This window comes from Orbicella faveolata, unplaced genomic scaffold (genome assembly GCF_042242905.1).
Source record: "Orbicella faveolata isolate gen_17 unplaced genomic scaffold, um_ofav_v1 contig_1, whole genome shotgun sequence".
Taxonomy (NCBI): Eukaryota; Metazoa; Cnidaria; class Anthozoa; order Scleractinia; family Merulinidae; genus Orbicella; species Orbicella faveolata.
The window spans coordinates 37,597,698-37,614,516 of NW_028301536.1; the positions used below are offsets into that span (position 1 = coordinate 37,597,698).

Below are 16,819 nucleotides of genomic sequence, written 5' to 3' on the forward strand. Positions count from 1 at the left end.
ACTGGGCTACGCCTCTTTGACCATCTGCTCAAAGAAAACGAGGGCGAGGAGTCAAATGGTTATATCATTAGACCCCGTCCACACTGCGCCGGAGGAATTTGAAAACGGCGTTTTCACTCTGAAAACGCATCAAATGTCCGTCCACACTACACCGGAGGAATTTGAAAAGGCAACAATCGTCGCTCATTTTGGATTTGTGTTCGAGGAAACCTTGGACAGGGAAATCATAAATCACATGATTATCGGTCTTAACGTGACGTCATCGTTTTCGAAAAGCTCCAGTTTCCTTTTAAAAAATGTTTTCCCCACTAAAACGAAATACAGGCGCTTTCAAATTCCTCCGGTTTGAAGAGCGTTTTCGAAAAGCTCCGTTTTCGTGACGGGTTAGTGTGGACGGTAGGCCTAACCCCTCTCCCCAACCGTATGAATAAAGCCGCATTTTCAAATTTCTCCGGCGTAGTGTGAATCTGATTGGTTCCCGCGTCGATTTCTATTTAAAAGAGTGTTTCTGTCGAGAACTATCAGCCGATAGTTGCCCCGCGGAAATTTGATGTTTTTGAAACTAAATAAATACGCTAATGTTAACATCAAATTTCCAAGAGGTTATAAGACTAGTGTCTCATGAGATTATGATCAGATCATAATCTCCAGTGTCTTTATTTTCATCCCTAACTTTTCTTCCGCGCGCCAATTCAGAAGTCATATAGAATTATTTTCAACTTTTTTAGATGAAAAGCGTGCAAGTCAGATGTCAAAGTTGAAAAAGAAAACAGATAAAACCCCACTAAATGCAGATCAATCAATCTTTTAATTTTTTTCCTATGAGCCGATTGTCTGCGGAAAAAATTTACTGACGAGTACTATCCATCCGGGTATTTACTTCGGACGGGCTATATGGGCAAAACTAACGCGTCACGTGATCAATTTAAACCAATAAGAATCGGAGAAAACTTGTTGGTGAATTATAATCGCTGATAGACAACGATCTCGCCCGTGCTGCTCTTGAAAGAAATTGAAACTGAAAATTATTCTTAAGTTTTGGCCCAGAAATACACAGAATTGAAGGTTTTGCACAGTCATCCTTTAAAGCCTTTGAACTAAAACAATTAGCATACTCGCCCTAGTTTTCTATGAGCGATAGTCAACTGGGCTACGGCTCGTATATTCGCTCATAGAAAATTCAGGCTCGTAGTCTAATTGTTGAATAGAAAGGTTATGAAACGTAGAATTAGATAAATTAATTAACTGACAAACAAGATAAAAACAAGCACTAGTTAAGACATTGCTATTTCTTGTTTACTACATTGCAGTCAAGGTCATCGATACAATCGCTATATCGTCGCGTTCATTCCATTCAGAATAAGTTAATATACACATTCATTTGATCCTATACTTGCCTAGTTGCATGTAATACAGAATAAAAAGTATGCCTGTCTTTAATAAAATTCGTATTTAAGGAACAAAGTTAACCTCTTGCTGGATTGTAAAACAATCCGAGTTGTAGTGTTTTTTTTTTTAACGTGACATTTGATTGAAGGGCGAGTCGGCTCTCAACCAGAGTAGCACGGTGTCTTTCTAGTCCGTGATCGTGGGATTTTTTCTATACATTTCAATCGTGTAATAAATCTCTTATTGACCAAGCTTGCTCAGGACTGTACTGGGAGATTATCCGCCCTTGGCCTTTTTACTTTCAAGTCCTCAGGCCCGTATTCTTCCAGTACCTGCCTTACGAGACAGAGATTCCCTTACCGAGCAGAAAGAGAAGGGAATCTTGGTCTCGCAAGGTACCCTGCACTATCCTTGCGTTTGTTACATCAGATGCATGATAATTTTAAAAGATAATATAATTTAAAAGCTACCACTGTCGTTATACATGGTCACGTTGAGGTGACGACCATGTAGAGTTTCCCGCTATGAATCCGCCGAGTTCTTAAATCCACCGAGGACAATGTATAGTATGGCTGTGTAAAACGGTTCCTCCAACTAAAATCATTTCTGGACGATACAACTGAATTTTAGGCGGCCCTCAGTATGAAACTGAAGAAGTTCTTCTTCTTGTTCAGTTTCTCTGAATGCTTTTCCAGGGAAGTAATACAAATGGCGTAGCACTGAGTGATACTGGCAGGCACGACACCAAGATGACATTTTCTCTGCCACTAGACACTGATCGTCTTGAAGATATTGAAGCCACTTTCAGCCGTGCTTATTAATACACCTGGAAGCTGGTGATGCCAATGCACCTCCTTGATATCTTTCTGGCCCTGAAAGGAGATCATGGTAACAACATCAGTGCATGTGAACGAAGTTGTACAACTCAAAGTTACGTGCATGAACTATTAGGAAATTTCCCCTTCTTTTCATTGCCTAGATGTAGCGCTATAGAGTCGAATTTTACAGACGTGTGTCTTCATGCCATATTCATTCTCGGATATTGATATCCTGGTATTCTAAATTCATTGTTTTTTCTCGTTTCTTTTCCCGAGGAAAGACGGAGAAGATTTCGATGGATGATGAAAATAAGAACTTAAAAATTTTCTAGTTGACATTTTTCAAGAAGCTCCATCCATGAAGTAGAAGGCGTGTGTCACGTTAATGCGCACGCGTGACTTTGATTGCTACTGGAAGGTCCATTAGAGGGATTTTAAACGATAGAAATCGTACAACTCAATAGCACGCACTGCCTAACGCGGCTTAATTTGAGACAAACTTTGTCTTTAGAACCTTATGGTTCCGTCAACGTCGTTGATCTTTGTAGTGAACTTTAACTTTTACTTTAACTTTGACTCTAATTAATTTAATTGCCTTTAGCTTTCACTTTCACTTTAATTAATTACTGTAATTGCCTTTAGCTTGTGTTCCCCTCAAGATCATCAAATTTCTGCAGGAACAAAGTATGCTGTGAAAAATCTCCCAAAATAGCAAATTACTTTTTCAACATCGTTTCTCACAGTTCCTCAACGAAGCCAACTACGAACTTCGATCGTCCACAGGGGCGGATCCAGGATTTTGCTTAGGAGGGAGGGCACCACTAAGGAATGGCGTAACTGACTGGCGAGGTAAACAAATTTTAAAAGCGAATATGAAGAAGAAGGCTTCATCTCGGGGGAGGGGGGAGTGGGGGGGGGGGAGGGTGCGCACCCCTGCACCCTCTCCCTAGATCCGTCCCTGGTCCATCGTCCACACCGTTTAACTCTTTACGTGCAAAGTTCAAACCATTCCAACTGCGGGAAAGTCCAAGTATACAAACCGAAAGAATTCTTTTTCGCAAGCAAACTAAGTTGGCATACCATGTGAATGAACAGTAGCTGTGGAGGAACATCCAGATGTCTTCCTTTCCCTTCTGTTTCGTTGTCCCTCTCCACTGCCAAGTCCCACAGAGTGACTTGATTATCTGAACCAGACGCGACAAACACTGAACTGTCTGTTGGATGCCATTCAACTGATGTAATGGGACCTGTGTGGTGTTTGAAAACCGCCACTGCCACACCACTATTGAGACATACAGATACGTTATAGACACACAGTCAGAGCCAGTCTCCCAGTACCTCAGGTTCAAACAGAGGTACATAACTGTACAGAACTTCCCAGTAGTTATACATTACCTTTGAAACTGCCGGAGATCCCAAACTTTTACAACACCATCATCACCTCCAGAAACAATAAACGGCTCATTTCTGCAAGGAAAAAAGGTCAAAATGTAAATTTAAACTGAACTGTAGACGTACAGGTCATATGGCATAAAAACGATTTCCTAGATTTTCCAAGGGTAGGCCGTCCTGGCAATGGCAACATGCGGCCTTTTCGGCAGATTCTCGTTGAAGAACCCGAAGAGGTTCCGATGATTATTAACCAATCAAAAGCCATACAATAAGAACGAAAGGCGTCACGTCAGCTTTTCGCCATGATACATGTACTTCATGTTGTTAAGGAATTTCCCCGATCAGAAATTTGTCCCGGCTCAAACCGTCTTGACTAAGTACTATAACCTGCCTAGCTGCTGGAATTTATCGAGCGAGTTCTTTGCTTTGACGGCGGATCCACGGACGACGTCAGGAGCGACGCCACGAGGGAATTTTACGAGCTGCGAAGCCACGAGGCTCCTTGCAGCTTCGCAGCCTCCTCCACTGAAACAAAGAACTCGTGCATGCAATCCTAACCTGTTCCAAGAGATCACATTTACGTCAGCGTCGTGTGCTTGCGTGGTCAGCATGCAGGCTTTAGAGGGTTTTGCTCTCGCATCCCATATTCTTATTGTTTTATCCACTGAACATGATGCAAATACCTGACAAACACAGAAATTAAAATAAATATATAAAAATCACCATAAGTTTTGAGATCAAAATCAAGTGCAACTGATTAAAGCAATGCAGTAAAATTCACGCATGGAGTTAATGAACTACTCTGATGAAGGCCTTGGTTCTATTTCAGACAGATTATACCAAAGTTTCTATGACTGTTCACAAAAAAGATGGGTGCCTAGCACTGGTTAAACCAAAAGTGAAGTGTGATCATCGCAGTAAATTTTCCAATTTAAGCAACTGGAAAGAAGAAGCCTGAAAAAAAAAAAAAAAAAAAAAATCAGGGCTTCAACGGGATTCGAACCCGTGACCTCCGCGATACCGGTGCGATGCTCTACCAACTGAGCTATGAAGCCACACATTGAGAGCGAGGTCAATATTGAGTTCATATCTTCCCGTGAGTGAAATGATGTGAAGTATATATGAAATAATTCATATTTGAACTGCGGTAGTAGATGAAAGTATGAATTATTGTATGAAGTATGAATTATTTCATATATACTTCACTGGTTAAACCATCTGCCATAACTCGAAATAATCTTGAAGGTAAATACATCTACGTCATTTTCTTTGGTTTCAATTCACGTCGCTTTAGAAATGAAAGGAATCTGGTGCTGAGTCACTTCTGGATCATTACTCGCACAACATTACTTCTCATCCATTATTTTGTCCCCACTGATGACCACACAAGTCAGTACAAGGTAAGACTCGCCCTGGATTTCTTTTAGTTTCTAAAGAGTCGATGTAAAGCACTGGTGAAAGTTGGGTACTAACAAGCCCGTGGGTGTTTCCTGGATGGTTAACAGAGTAGAATTGAAGTTCACAACTGTTGGCTCTTACATTTTGTTCATTTGGACTCCACTGTATGTCCTCCACAGAGTCTGTGTGTGTACTGTAGGGTCTCTGATCAACATGCCATGTGCCCCCCTCCACTGGAGTCCACAGATGGATATTCTTCTTACAGTCACCAGTTGCTAACCTGTCAGAAGAGAAAGTGTGAAGAAAAATACCAGAAAGCGCTGCAGTACTACCGCTGCACAATGAATAAGAAATACTGTAAAACCCTGTCACAACTCCCCTTTCTGGTTAATATATATTAGGCTTTTAATATCTGCCTGTTGACAAAACATACTCTTGACCGGCCCTCCTGTTATAAATGCAAGCCCTTCCCCATCCAACCTTTTCCATATCAACCTACTATTAATAAAAGTCTTCACAGAACATTTTACTTCACATAGAAAGAAACAGTGAATATATATACTGTAATCAAAGAGAAATCAATATGAATTTATAGCATTGTGACATATTCATACCTCCCATGTACAGTTCTAGACCAGTCCATAGCGAATCCTTCAACCTTGACAAAACAACATGTACATGATGAGTGAGTATGCAGCAAATGACAGAAAAAAGGCTTTTAAGTTTAAGTCTAAAATAGTTTCTTCATCGCCCAAAACCACACACTGATAATTTTAAGTTAACACACAAAACCCTGCACAAAACCCAAAAACGGATAGAGTGGAGTAATTAAAATCCTTTGGCAAAGGTGTACAAGAAGGCCTGAGAAGCTGAGAAGCTATTTTTTCAGTATTATTTATTAATAGTAGCTACTGAGAAGCTGCTGAGAAGGCCTGGCAGGAATTATTTAGCCTGACCAAGCTGGCAGATGAGGGATCTGATCTTTTAGGACTACATGTACAGTAGGTTAGCTACCCTGCAAGAATGTATTTTTTTTTTAATCAAGAGCTTTTGTATTCAATTCTGAATATTAGTGCAAATAACATAATTTTTATTTATTTTATTTTGTGCACTAGATTACCTGATGACCATCAAATGTGAACAGTGGCTTGACATCTTTTGAATGGCTTGCTCCTGCGGCAGTCGTTGGGTTATCAACAGAGATAACTTGCTGTGAGGTGTCCCAGATGTGCACCTTGCCTCTCTCAGACCATGTTGCTGCAATGTGCCGGTCAGGGATTGATGAAAACTGACAAGAAAGGTGTTGTATGATCTTAATAGCCAATTGAGGCTACAGAAATCTAGAACTACCACACTCAGATGATATACGGTCAAACCTCTGGTTGAGACCACCTCTAGTAAGCAACCATCTCTCTTCAGCAACCAGTTTTCCAAAATACCAAAAGTTTCCAAGTCAAATCACTATATTTGGAACCTCTTGTAAGCAACCACCTCTTGTAATCAACCACAACCACATTTAGAGAGTTTGAAATTTTCTTTTATTTAACCTCCCATAAGCGACCACTTGACAGATAATAGAGCAAAAATTGGATAATAAGGTGTTGTAATATATCACATTCCTGGGTAGTACAAGGGATGGAAACTTCTTAATGGGAAGTACCAGATTTTTTCTCGAAACTGACTTTTCCCATGAATAAAACATTTAAAACATAGGGTAAGTCTAGAGCTGCAGCTGCAGTTACCGTATGCTACTGAAGATAACTTTTGCCATCCTTCTAAATAACCCTCCACCACCCCAAGAAAGACTAAATGTGAAATTTGATTGGGTTCAGCTTGATTTCTTTCAAACCTTAATTTAAAATTACTTTTCATATCAATTGAATTATAATCAAGCTACAACCTTACCCGAATTCTATTAACACCACCAGCATGGTTCAACATGGCTGTATCTAAATCTGGTTCTTCATCCAGCAACTCATCATCAGAATCACCTGGTACATATCAACAGATTTTAATTAATTACCGGAAGCAGATTTTAACAGGAAACAATCAAAACTGAGATTAAGCACAGCCAATGGATGTTCCATTTCACTCACTTTCCTCTTCATTTTGGAGAGTCTTGTCTAACTGAGACATCTTCATGACTATGACATGATTTTGTTTTCCTGGTGGTGCCTGGGTTCCAGCCACAATGTATGCTGTCATTGGATACTGGAAAACAGAATTGCACCTGGTTAAAGCCTTCACAACACAAATGGCTAACCTCTTTTAGCCTTTAGTAACTCAATATCGCTCAATGCCTAGCTGTTTAGGGATGGTTTAAGCTGGATGGTTTAATCAACTGTGTTACATGTAAATTACAGGATGGGGTGGTTAGCCTCAAGCCTGACCTACTACCAACCTCATTACCAGGGTCTCTCAGTCGACCAACTTTCTGCAAGAGCAGGGGGTCATTCTTTCTTTTAACTCTAACCTTAAGTACACCAATCTGGCAAGGCTGAACCAAGTACAGTGTAGGTAGCTGTCCAGAGGCCAGCGGTATGGACATAGCTCTAAGGTCATTAAACCACACATCTGATCACTACTACAAGGTATTATGACCCAAGGTAAAGGACCTATTTTACCAGGTGGGAAACTGGAATTGTTGATGATGTTTGAAAGCTAATCTTGGATCCAAATTCAGGTGCATGTACATGTACAAGCATGTCATTTGAATAACAGATCGCAGGTGAGTACTTCAGTTATATATCACATTATGGGGCCAGCCAACAGTAAAAACTTAACTTTTCATTCAGAGACACTATGTACCCAGATATGTCTTATAGATGATTTGTATTTTTTTTCTGTGTTGTAATTTAACCCTCACCTCTGTTCTTGAATCTCCCAGGCTGTCTGATATGACATCAAAACTTAGACAAGGAGCATTTGTTTGAGCCTAAAAAAGAGCATGAATAGAACAATAAAATCCCCATCCTGTGGGCTTGATAAGTTAATATTAACAAAATAAAGACACATGATTGTACTCATGCACATGTTCTATATTTATTAGAGTTTTAAGACCTATCAGAAAGCTGGCTAAAGGTTGACCACAGTACTGTTACTATGGAAAAAGAAAAAAAAAAAGCAGACAGAACAGTAACTAAAGATGATTGGGGCAGATTTCATGCACATACATTGTAAGAACGATGAGTTTTTTAACTAAGTGAATCTGTGGCAAATGTGGCATTTACCATTTTTGCTACAAATTTACTCTGGCCTTTTACAGAATGTTTCCTCAAGGCAAATTTCAGCAAATCCATTTTTTCATCTAGTGTTAACAATTTTCAAGATGTCAGTGGCAGATCTAGGGAAGGGGCTTGGGGGGCCAGCCCCCCTCTTATTTTGTGTAAAAAAAAAAATCCCCCCCCCCTTTGGCTCAAGGTCTAGATCTGCCACTGGATGTGGTACATCATCTATTCTTGACAGACATGAAGCTGATCCTTTAATAAAAAGGCATGCCATTGTCAATATACACTGTAAATTTTAAGTGAGCTAGTAAAAATGAATTTTACTTGTTGACACAAACAGCAGATTGCCTTACAGCATGGTACATTTCATAGGCTGATCTGTCATATGTCAGTTCATCCCCTTCTTCTAACTCATCTCCAGGAAGAAAAACCTAATGAGGTCACAAGAAACTATTGTTAATAGAATTCTCTCTTTGCATGTCTGTGTAGCTTACTGTTATCACCAGCTGAACTTCTGCCAAATCATGAGTTAGGAAATCCATGAGAATGAACTTTAAATCAATTGAGTTACATGTTAAACATGACCAAGGGAGAACTGAGAGAGAAGAGAACTTCCATGTTACACTCTGTAGTTTCTGTCAGTTTTGCATGATTTAGTAAGCAAAAAAAAAAAAAAAAGATGAAAATGAACAGAAAAAGCATAGCTTTCAAGACTAAATTTGTGTGGTTCAGAAAATTCAAGTAACATCCGTACCCTTTCTGTATTGTCTTTTGGCTTGACCATTCTCCCAACCAGATAAGAGTTCCACTTTAGCTTCATATTCTCCTTTAAACTTACTACAGGGGCTTTCTACCACCCCCTCCCATCCTCTTGGAATTACCAAAGACCTTCCCAGTAGATCAGAGGGTATCTCATAGGCAATTTCGTGCAACCAAAAAATTTCCCTTCCTTTCAAACAACACACTACTTAACATTTACAGATTACATGACAACAGTGTACCTTGGTCTTTTCCTCTTTATTGGTCTTTAACTTTGACTTCTTTTTCCCTGAAATTCAAAGTTTGCTTTGTCATAATCGGTTGACAGGGTACATAAAGTAATCAGAAGTGTACCTGGACATGTTTAACTTTTAAACATGTCACATGTAAGGTGCATACAGTCTAAGCATCCATAATAAAAAGGGTGAAGGTTATTGAAACTGATGTTGATCAAATCACTGTAATTTTTTTTAAACATGTGCATGTTAAACTTAGCAAACTGAGTGCTTGAAAGCTGGTGTGAGTGTTGATGTTCAATAAGTAAAAACACATATTTCCACTAGGAATTCCAGTAGATCAGATTATACACAGGGAGATTATACACAGGGATTGAGTAGTAACATGGGTATCTTTGAGGAGGGGAGAGGAAGGACAGAGGAAGGACAGACCATTGCTACAATGTTGGTACAGCTTCAAATGAAAACATTTCAACATCACACAAACACAGTGCATATATAACATTAGTGACAAGTACTTGTCTAGATTTAGAACAGTCCGAGGCATAACATGGCACAAGGACAGCTGTGGAGAGTCCTTAATACAACTGTACCTGTACTAGAACCAGCACCATTAACTGGTGACATGGATTCTTCTTTTTTGTCATCGTCATCATCTTCAACTTCAATACCGTCATCTCCATCATCATCACCCTCTTCATCATTATCATATATTTCCATTTCTTCATCACCAGAACCTGAGCATAAGAAAACACACTTTTCAGGGATACCAGCTCTGTGGTTTCAAGAAATATTTAAAATGACTGGAATGTTCTTGGTAATGGTCTTAGCTCTTCGCACCTCCCTGTTTCTCTGACCAAGGATGTACATAACAATAGGCCACATTCGATATACATGTATTAAAATTCAGCTTGATAGTGAGGCCTAGAGAACACAAGTAAAAGAAATGAATAAACATGTCATTCAATTTCCTTTGTTTGTGTTCTCTAAGCCTCACTGCCGAGCTGAACTTTAATATATCGAAAACCGCCACAAGACCAATTGAAAGTATTGCTACATGTACATGTTACTTGAGCGACATAACAACATGTACATCCCAACAAAAAGAAAAGAAGCGGTTTTTTCCTTCTGTTCTGATGTTTATGCAGGTTTCTTCTATGTAATAAAGCTTGTCAATGTTGTGTTGCTCACATTGTTTTTGCTTATTCCAATTACTTTTCAGTTGGTAGAATTAGAACTCAACAATCTGGAGTGACGGGGTAGTAGCCATTAACTTTAAAATAAATGGACAACTCCAGTTCGCTTATAATACTTATTGTGGATTTTAGACCTCTGAGTACATGTAAACACAGCACTAGTGTGAGCGTCTAATTTCTTGAAGGTCTGTAGTTCAGTCAGATCACGCATTTGTTCTTGACCAGTTGCTTACTTGATCGACAAGGGAATATTTGCAATTAATAAACAAACCTTCAATACATCCTTCGTCTGCCATTTCACACAATATACGGTCCAAAACAAGTGAAATTGGCGATGCCCCACGTGTGAAGGAGTAAAGAAAATGGTGTAAATGTTGAAATGAGGCATACATGAAGTGTGTACGGTAAGACATAAGCCGCTGAATCGTACTCAGACCTCTCTCGTCCAGTACGTTCAATATGGCCGACGAAATGGAAGAAACGCCGTCGACAAGAAAGACGAAAGAAACAAATCCTGGTGTGGTTTACATGAGTCGATTACCGCCATTCATGAAACCAGCTAAAATAAGAAACATATTTTCACAATATGGAGAAGTAGGGCGACTTTTCTTGCAACCAGAAGGTAAGAATTTTGTTGATTCGGTGGTTAATTCGACTTTCGTAGGGGTGTCTGGAAAACCCGAATAGCGAATAGCGAATAGAACGAATAGTCTCGAATAGTGCGGATAGTGGCGAACAGTCTCGGATAGTGGCAAATAGTGGCAAATCGTAGCAAATAGGGTACCCAGTATCTCGCAGTCAACCTCGCAGCAACGTGGGGATGGGATTTTTCCGCTAAAAAGCACAGACGCTTATCAGGACAAAAGGTGTTTCTAAACGTAATTTCTTCTGTTTTAACCGCTGCAAAAGCGTAGATACGTCTTTATTAGGTTATCCTTGTGTTTTCTGTGTTCTTAATGTCAGCGATGGACAGTCCTAGCCTGAGTCCGGTCATGTATTCCTGCATAATTAACAAAGGGTCACTCCTGTGTGGTGCGGTTAAGTCTGCACAGCGACTTCCCCCAAGCTTGTTGTTTTTTTGTCGCCTTTGAACATCACTTGCTAACCGATACTCTTGTCCGATCCAGCACATGCTGTCTTTCATTCAGCTCGTAGTGCTGGGGAGATAAGAAAGGCTGTTTTGTCACGCAATCACCAGAAGTTGCACGGGCTAACGAAACGCAAGGCAGTGTTCCCCCATTAACACCATCACAAGTTGTTTGTATTTGATTAATATAATAGCTCTGGTTCAATTGCAAGTCACCACGGTTAACTTACTTTCACTAGGAACAATGACATTAATTGTAATTTAACAGGGTTAACAACAAGGAGCGCAAGTCTTGCTTCACAATCAGTGGCATTTAGATCTGCGCATGTGCCAGGATTCCTCATGGCTGGGTTACCATGGCTGGCTGCCAATAGTGGAAGCTCCTGGATGCCTCGGGCTCCCTACCTCCAATTCATGAGGCAGTTGTTAACTATCTATTATTATGAGCAACCAAATCAATGGAACACTCATTCATTGCTTTTACACAGTGTTTCTTAACACTTTTCCATTTGTAAGTCTCTTCAGGTCTGTTATTTGAATGCTTCTTGAAAATCAGTTTTATTTGTTTTGTTGGTTTCTAGATGTCTCTGTAAGAAAAAAGAGGAAGAAACATGGTGGAAGTGGAAGAAAGTTATTCACTGAAGGATGGATTGAATTTAAAGACAAATGCATTGCAAAAGCTGTGGCACAAAGCTTGAACAATACACCTATCGGTAATTGTCTTGAAGTAGTTACTAACTGATCAGCTTTGGGCATAGTCATTGCCAGATCCAAGAGGAGATTTAAAGGAAATGCTATTAGGAAAAGTTTGGATGGAGGGTTGGATGGGGTTGCTAAATGCTTAAGGGATCCACTTCTCTTCTTAGAACATAAATACTCAATTTTGTTATGGAGATAACCAATCTTACACTAAAGTGTTATCCCCCATGTCAGACAAAAGGATAGGGGAAGTTTTAATTAAATTTTTTCTCAACATAATTTACTAGAACACCTGTTGAACATACATATTAAGTACCTTTACAGATTTCAGCTGACTTAGATAACCAGAATGATAAGAAACATTTACTGGGCAAAGAAACATACATATATGGTTTAATTTACAGTATAGGACTAAAACGACTATTCAGAAAGCCATCACAGTTTAAAGGTCACATATAGCACCTCAACTGTGGTACAAACACACGAGCAGATACATGTATAAGGTGTTACCTAGGGATGTAACTGAAGATTTGAAACAAGTGGAAATATTTTTGTCATAGGTGGGTAGTAGTCAGGGAAATGCCTTTTAAAATTTACTCAACTTCCTTGTCTCCCAGTCTTGTCAACCAGTAAAATTCATGGAAGATGGGTATTTTTCCAGGCTCCCAGCTGTAAATCTACATTCTTGGTACTCAGTCCCCCTCCCAGTAACTTGTAGTGTAAACCTCCTTTTGAGGGTCTTTCTTTCTTGAAAACCAGCAAAAAGTACCACACTAAATGCCTGAAAGTTTGGACTTGCCCACAAAATTGAACCTTCATGGAGTTTTTACATGCATCTCGAAGACACTCACCTTTTATAATAATATATGAAATGCTAGCAAGTTTTCACTCCCAGAAAGTGACCATGTCAATTACAAGTCAGACAAGAAGAAAATGAAATGTCAGCCCCTTTATAAGTACAAAAGGGCAAAGACATTGATCAATAACAATCATTCGGAGTGTAAAAAGACAGGATGCAGGGTGTGGTTATAAAGAAAGTAGTCATATATTTTTTGGAGTCGACTGCTTGCAGCTTACGTTTTCTATTTAACATCAATATGAACACAGAATGATGGTATGTGTGAAAATGCATTGGGCCAGACTAGATGCACCTGTGTCTTGTCCCAATCCTTTCTCATCTTAACCAGGCCCTGTCAAATTTTGGGGTAAAACTGTCTTATTTTAGTGTTAAGGAGGGGTGAAAGAGGTTGGTCACTATTATACAATTGATTCATTAACTATCTTGTCTTGAGTTGTTTAGTTAGACTTTACCCACACTAAAAAAAAAAGTTGAATTATTATTTACAGGGGGAAAGAAAGGAGGATATTACCATGATGACATCTGGAATATAAAATATCTTCCAAAATTCCTTTGGGGGCATCTCAGTGAAAAGATTGGTATGCCAACATCTTCATAGTCTGTATTGTTTTTACTGAGTATAATGTACAAATCAACTTCTTCATTGCATTAGATTAACCAGTGTGGATTAAGCCTTTCTGTAGACAGTACTTTAAATCTTGATTCCCTCTTTAAGTAGTCGCACATGCAATGTATGTTTACTTTAAGTCATACTCGGCATGTATTACACTTTAGTGCACTTGCAGTCTTGTTGCCTTGTCAAACCTCTCATGTGTGGATACTTTTGAGATCCCAAAAAGGGTCTACCTAGGTCTTAATAGGTATATTCATTATTTTATGGGAGGGTAACAAATAAACGTTGTATTGTTTAAATGTAGGTTACAGCAAGTGTGTGCTCATGAGATGTGCCTGTTAACAGAGTTTTTGGCTGTTTATGTACAAGGGACATGTAGTTTGACATGCTAAATACACTTAATCTAATCTTAGTATGTTATCTTGAATGTTATTTTTATCTCGTAGCTTATGAGAAAGCTACAAAGGAACAAAGAATGAGAACGGAAATATCCCAAGCTAAAAAGGAGGCCAATTTTTATTTACAAAATGTGGAGAAAGGAAAAGCTATAGATGCCATGGAAACAAGGAAAAGAAAGAGGGCTGATCAGGTAAGACTACAGTATACTGTATACCCCCAATTCACTCAGAGTAAAAATACACAGTCATGTATAGACAACTTCACTGCATATCCCACAGATATTTGAACATGCTTTATTCTCAGCTCCCTGATCAAGCAGAGGTTAAATGGACCCCCATCCTTACAGCAGTCAAACAATTAGTGCACAATCTCAACAGAATTCAAACTTTAAAGATAAGAAGGTTGAAAAAGATAAGAAAGTTAAAAGCATTTTGGGGAATCCAAGATAATTCAGCTTGTCAGCTGGTAAATTGCTTGTCGAGTGCTATTGTTTTTGCAACGTTTTGTTATGTGTTCTCTCATATTTCACAATCCATCAAGTTTAAGTAAAGGAAATCATACCAGTCACTGTGTTTGGATATCTGATCTTAATTAACATAGATTTTTAGGATTTTAGTTCTCCGTTTTCTCCTTAGTTTTAGTTTCAGTTGAGAAGATATATCAAACACTCAAGACAGTGTTTAGCCACATTTGCAAACACCTTGAAGTACATAAAAAATAGTCCGCTTCGCGTGGTATTTCCAACTTTGTTCTTGATGTCGAAAATGTGGTGAAACATCGTCCGTCGTGGGTGATGTCTTTCTTAAAATTTGTACAAAACTTAAGGCGAGTGCAACTGTAAGTAAAGTGGCGTTGAATTGATTATTTATACACTTTATTTCAATAGTTCTGTTTTGACCGCTGTGTGGAAAGAAGCCTAAATGTTTGATCTGGAAAATATCAGGAAATTTTGTTTGACGGCTTCAAGGTCCATACTGAAGGTTACAGTTATAAAAAAATGTAGAAACTTTGTTATGTCCAACATTAACTTTATTTATTTATTTGAAAACTTAAGCACATGTGATTCTCATTTGTTTACAGAAACCTGTTGAAAAAAGACTGAGAACTTTCAAGCAGCATCAAGCCATAGAAGACACCAAAACAAAAAAGATTATCCCTGAACAATCCGCACCGAAAGAAACAGGAAAATCACTCAGCAAAGATCTGCTGAGAAAGGTAAAAAAAATTTATACTTTACTACCTGTTTCAAACTGTGTATCCAAAACTAAATTCTCTCTGAATGTGGAACTTAGTGTGTTATCTCGCTGACTTTGTGTGATTTTTGCGTTGTCTATTTTCTAGGTTTTTACCTCGACAACTGGAAGATGACAATGAATGTTTTGGCAGAACTGCTACTTATTCCTGAACATTTGCTCAAAGGTTATGCTGAACTATAAAGCCATCCAGTTCATTTTATCGGTTTGCCTTCAGTTACCTGTAGCTATATGTACTTTACGGCCAGTTTCAAGACTTTCTGTGTAGGTCCTTATTACTGGTGTGTTGGTTTCGCGATTTCGTCGCTTGGAGATTGATACTGATTGATCGAAAGTCGATTCATGTAAGTCTGCTACGTGTACATATGTAGTTTCTGGCACTACTTTGATTCGTGTTTCTTCAGTTCTCTAATATTCCGTGTCAACCCGATCACGTGTGGCTCATTTGTGCCATGTTCCTGAACTTGAACTCGTTTCCAGAAGACAAACAATTTGCGCCGACAAAGACTTCCAACATTTGTGATCATTTTCGATCATTTCAAAGCATTCCTGAATATGTCCGTGGACTTCACACAAAGATCCGAGGCTGTTTCGACCCATTCCTATATACATTTTGTTTCAAACGCAAACCGCCATTAATCCCGAGACAGGTGACAAATGCCGGGAAGCAGAGTGCAATATACGACCAGGGTAATATGCAATGGCTTACTGGCGTTCTGATTGGCTGCTAAGCATGGGATATGGAGAGATACTGCTTTCAGTTCTCAGTCACCGGAGTTATCATTGTTGTTCTTTCGGAGTGATCATTGAATTTCGAATTAACTAATTTTTCTTTGTCGATGACGGGAGAGTGAAAAAGTTTCATTAGCTATTCGTTTCCTGCTATGTAAAAATACGTATCATGACAGACAGAACTGAACTCCATTCATAGCCATTAAACCGAAAAGTCTTTCTTGAAAATTTGAATTTTCGTCCACTTTATTTTAACGGACAACATTTACAAAACTCTGTTTTTGTTATCGAATACTTAGAAGAACGGAGTAGAGCACAGACCATGTTCCAAATCGTTTGTCCTAATTGTGCCGTCATCCGATTAACTTACATATAATCATAACTGTGTTATTTAACTAACAATAACTTCTTAAAATAGTGTTTAGCGAGTTAGAAGTGTCTGGAGCTGAAGTGTCTGTTCACGATTATTCAGTTAATTTAAAAGTTAAACTTGGTCCAATAAGGAAACTTTAAATATTTCCAATGTGCGTGCAAGAAAAAGACAGAATTCGTTGCAAAATATTTGACATCCTACTGAGTTCTGCAGCTTGTTAAAAACTAATTAACTCAACAGCGTTCCTTTCGTGCTTGCTTGTTTTTCCATTGTGTATAAAACTAATTTTGTCATTCTCAGGACAGAGGAATTTAGACAAAGAAGACACCAGCTGGTTCTTAATGTTGTAGTCAGTTGACAGACTTCATGTCGCCAAGAGACGACATAAC

The 16,819-nt window shown here is 38.9% G+C and overlaps 2 protein-coding genes across 4 annotated transcripts; one reads left to right on the plus strand and one right to left on the minus strand.

Moving 5' to 3' along the window:
• Positions 1-1,274: 1,274 nt before the first annotated feature.
• Positions 1,275-10,844, minus strand: LOC110044965 (glutamate-rich WD repeat-containing protein 1-like). The gene is made up of 14 exons (XM_020750550.2): positions 10,687-10,844; positions 9,813-9,956; positions 9,226-9,272; positions 8,578-8,655; positions 7,864-7,932; positions 7,094-7,208; positions 6,903-6,988; positions 6,118-6,285; positions 5,612-5,655; positions 5,139-5,277; positions 4,158-4,282; positions 3,603-3,674; positions 3,288-3,489; positions 1,275-2,261 (listed from the first exon to the last, which is right to left on the minus strand). The coding sequence occupies exons 1-14, from the start codon at positions 10,826-10,828 to the stop codon at positions 2,157-2,159; spliced, it is 1,536 nt and encodes a 511-aa protein (XP_020606209.2). The 5' UTR covers positions 10,829-10,844; the 3' UTR covers positions 1,275-2,156.
• Positions 10,845-10,853: 9 nt separating this feature from the next.
• LOC110044967 (uncharacterized) lies at positions 10,854-16,291 on the plus strand. 3 transcript variants are annotated; one of them, XM_020750551.2, is made up of 6 exons: positions 10,854-11,037; positions 12,084-12,215; positions 13,549-13,638; positions 14,120-14,262; positions 15,153-15,287; positions 15,414-16,291. In XM_020750551.2, exons 1-6 carry the CDS (start codon positions 10,875-10,877, stop codon positions 15,438-15,440), a joined length of 690 nt encoding a protein of 229 aa, XP_020606210.1. In that variant the 5' UTR covers positions 10,854-10,874; the 3' UTR covers positions 15,441-16,291. The 3 variants fall into 3 exon arrangements, with proteins under 3 accessions (XP_020606210.1, XP_020606211.1, XP_089131316.1); XM_020750552.2 differs by lacking the exon at positions 13,549-13,638; XM_089275190.1 differs by lacking the exon at positions 15,414-16,291 and having other exon boundaries at positions 15,153-15,392.
• Positions 16,292-16,819: the final 528 nt, after the last annotated feature.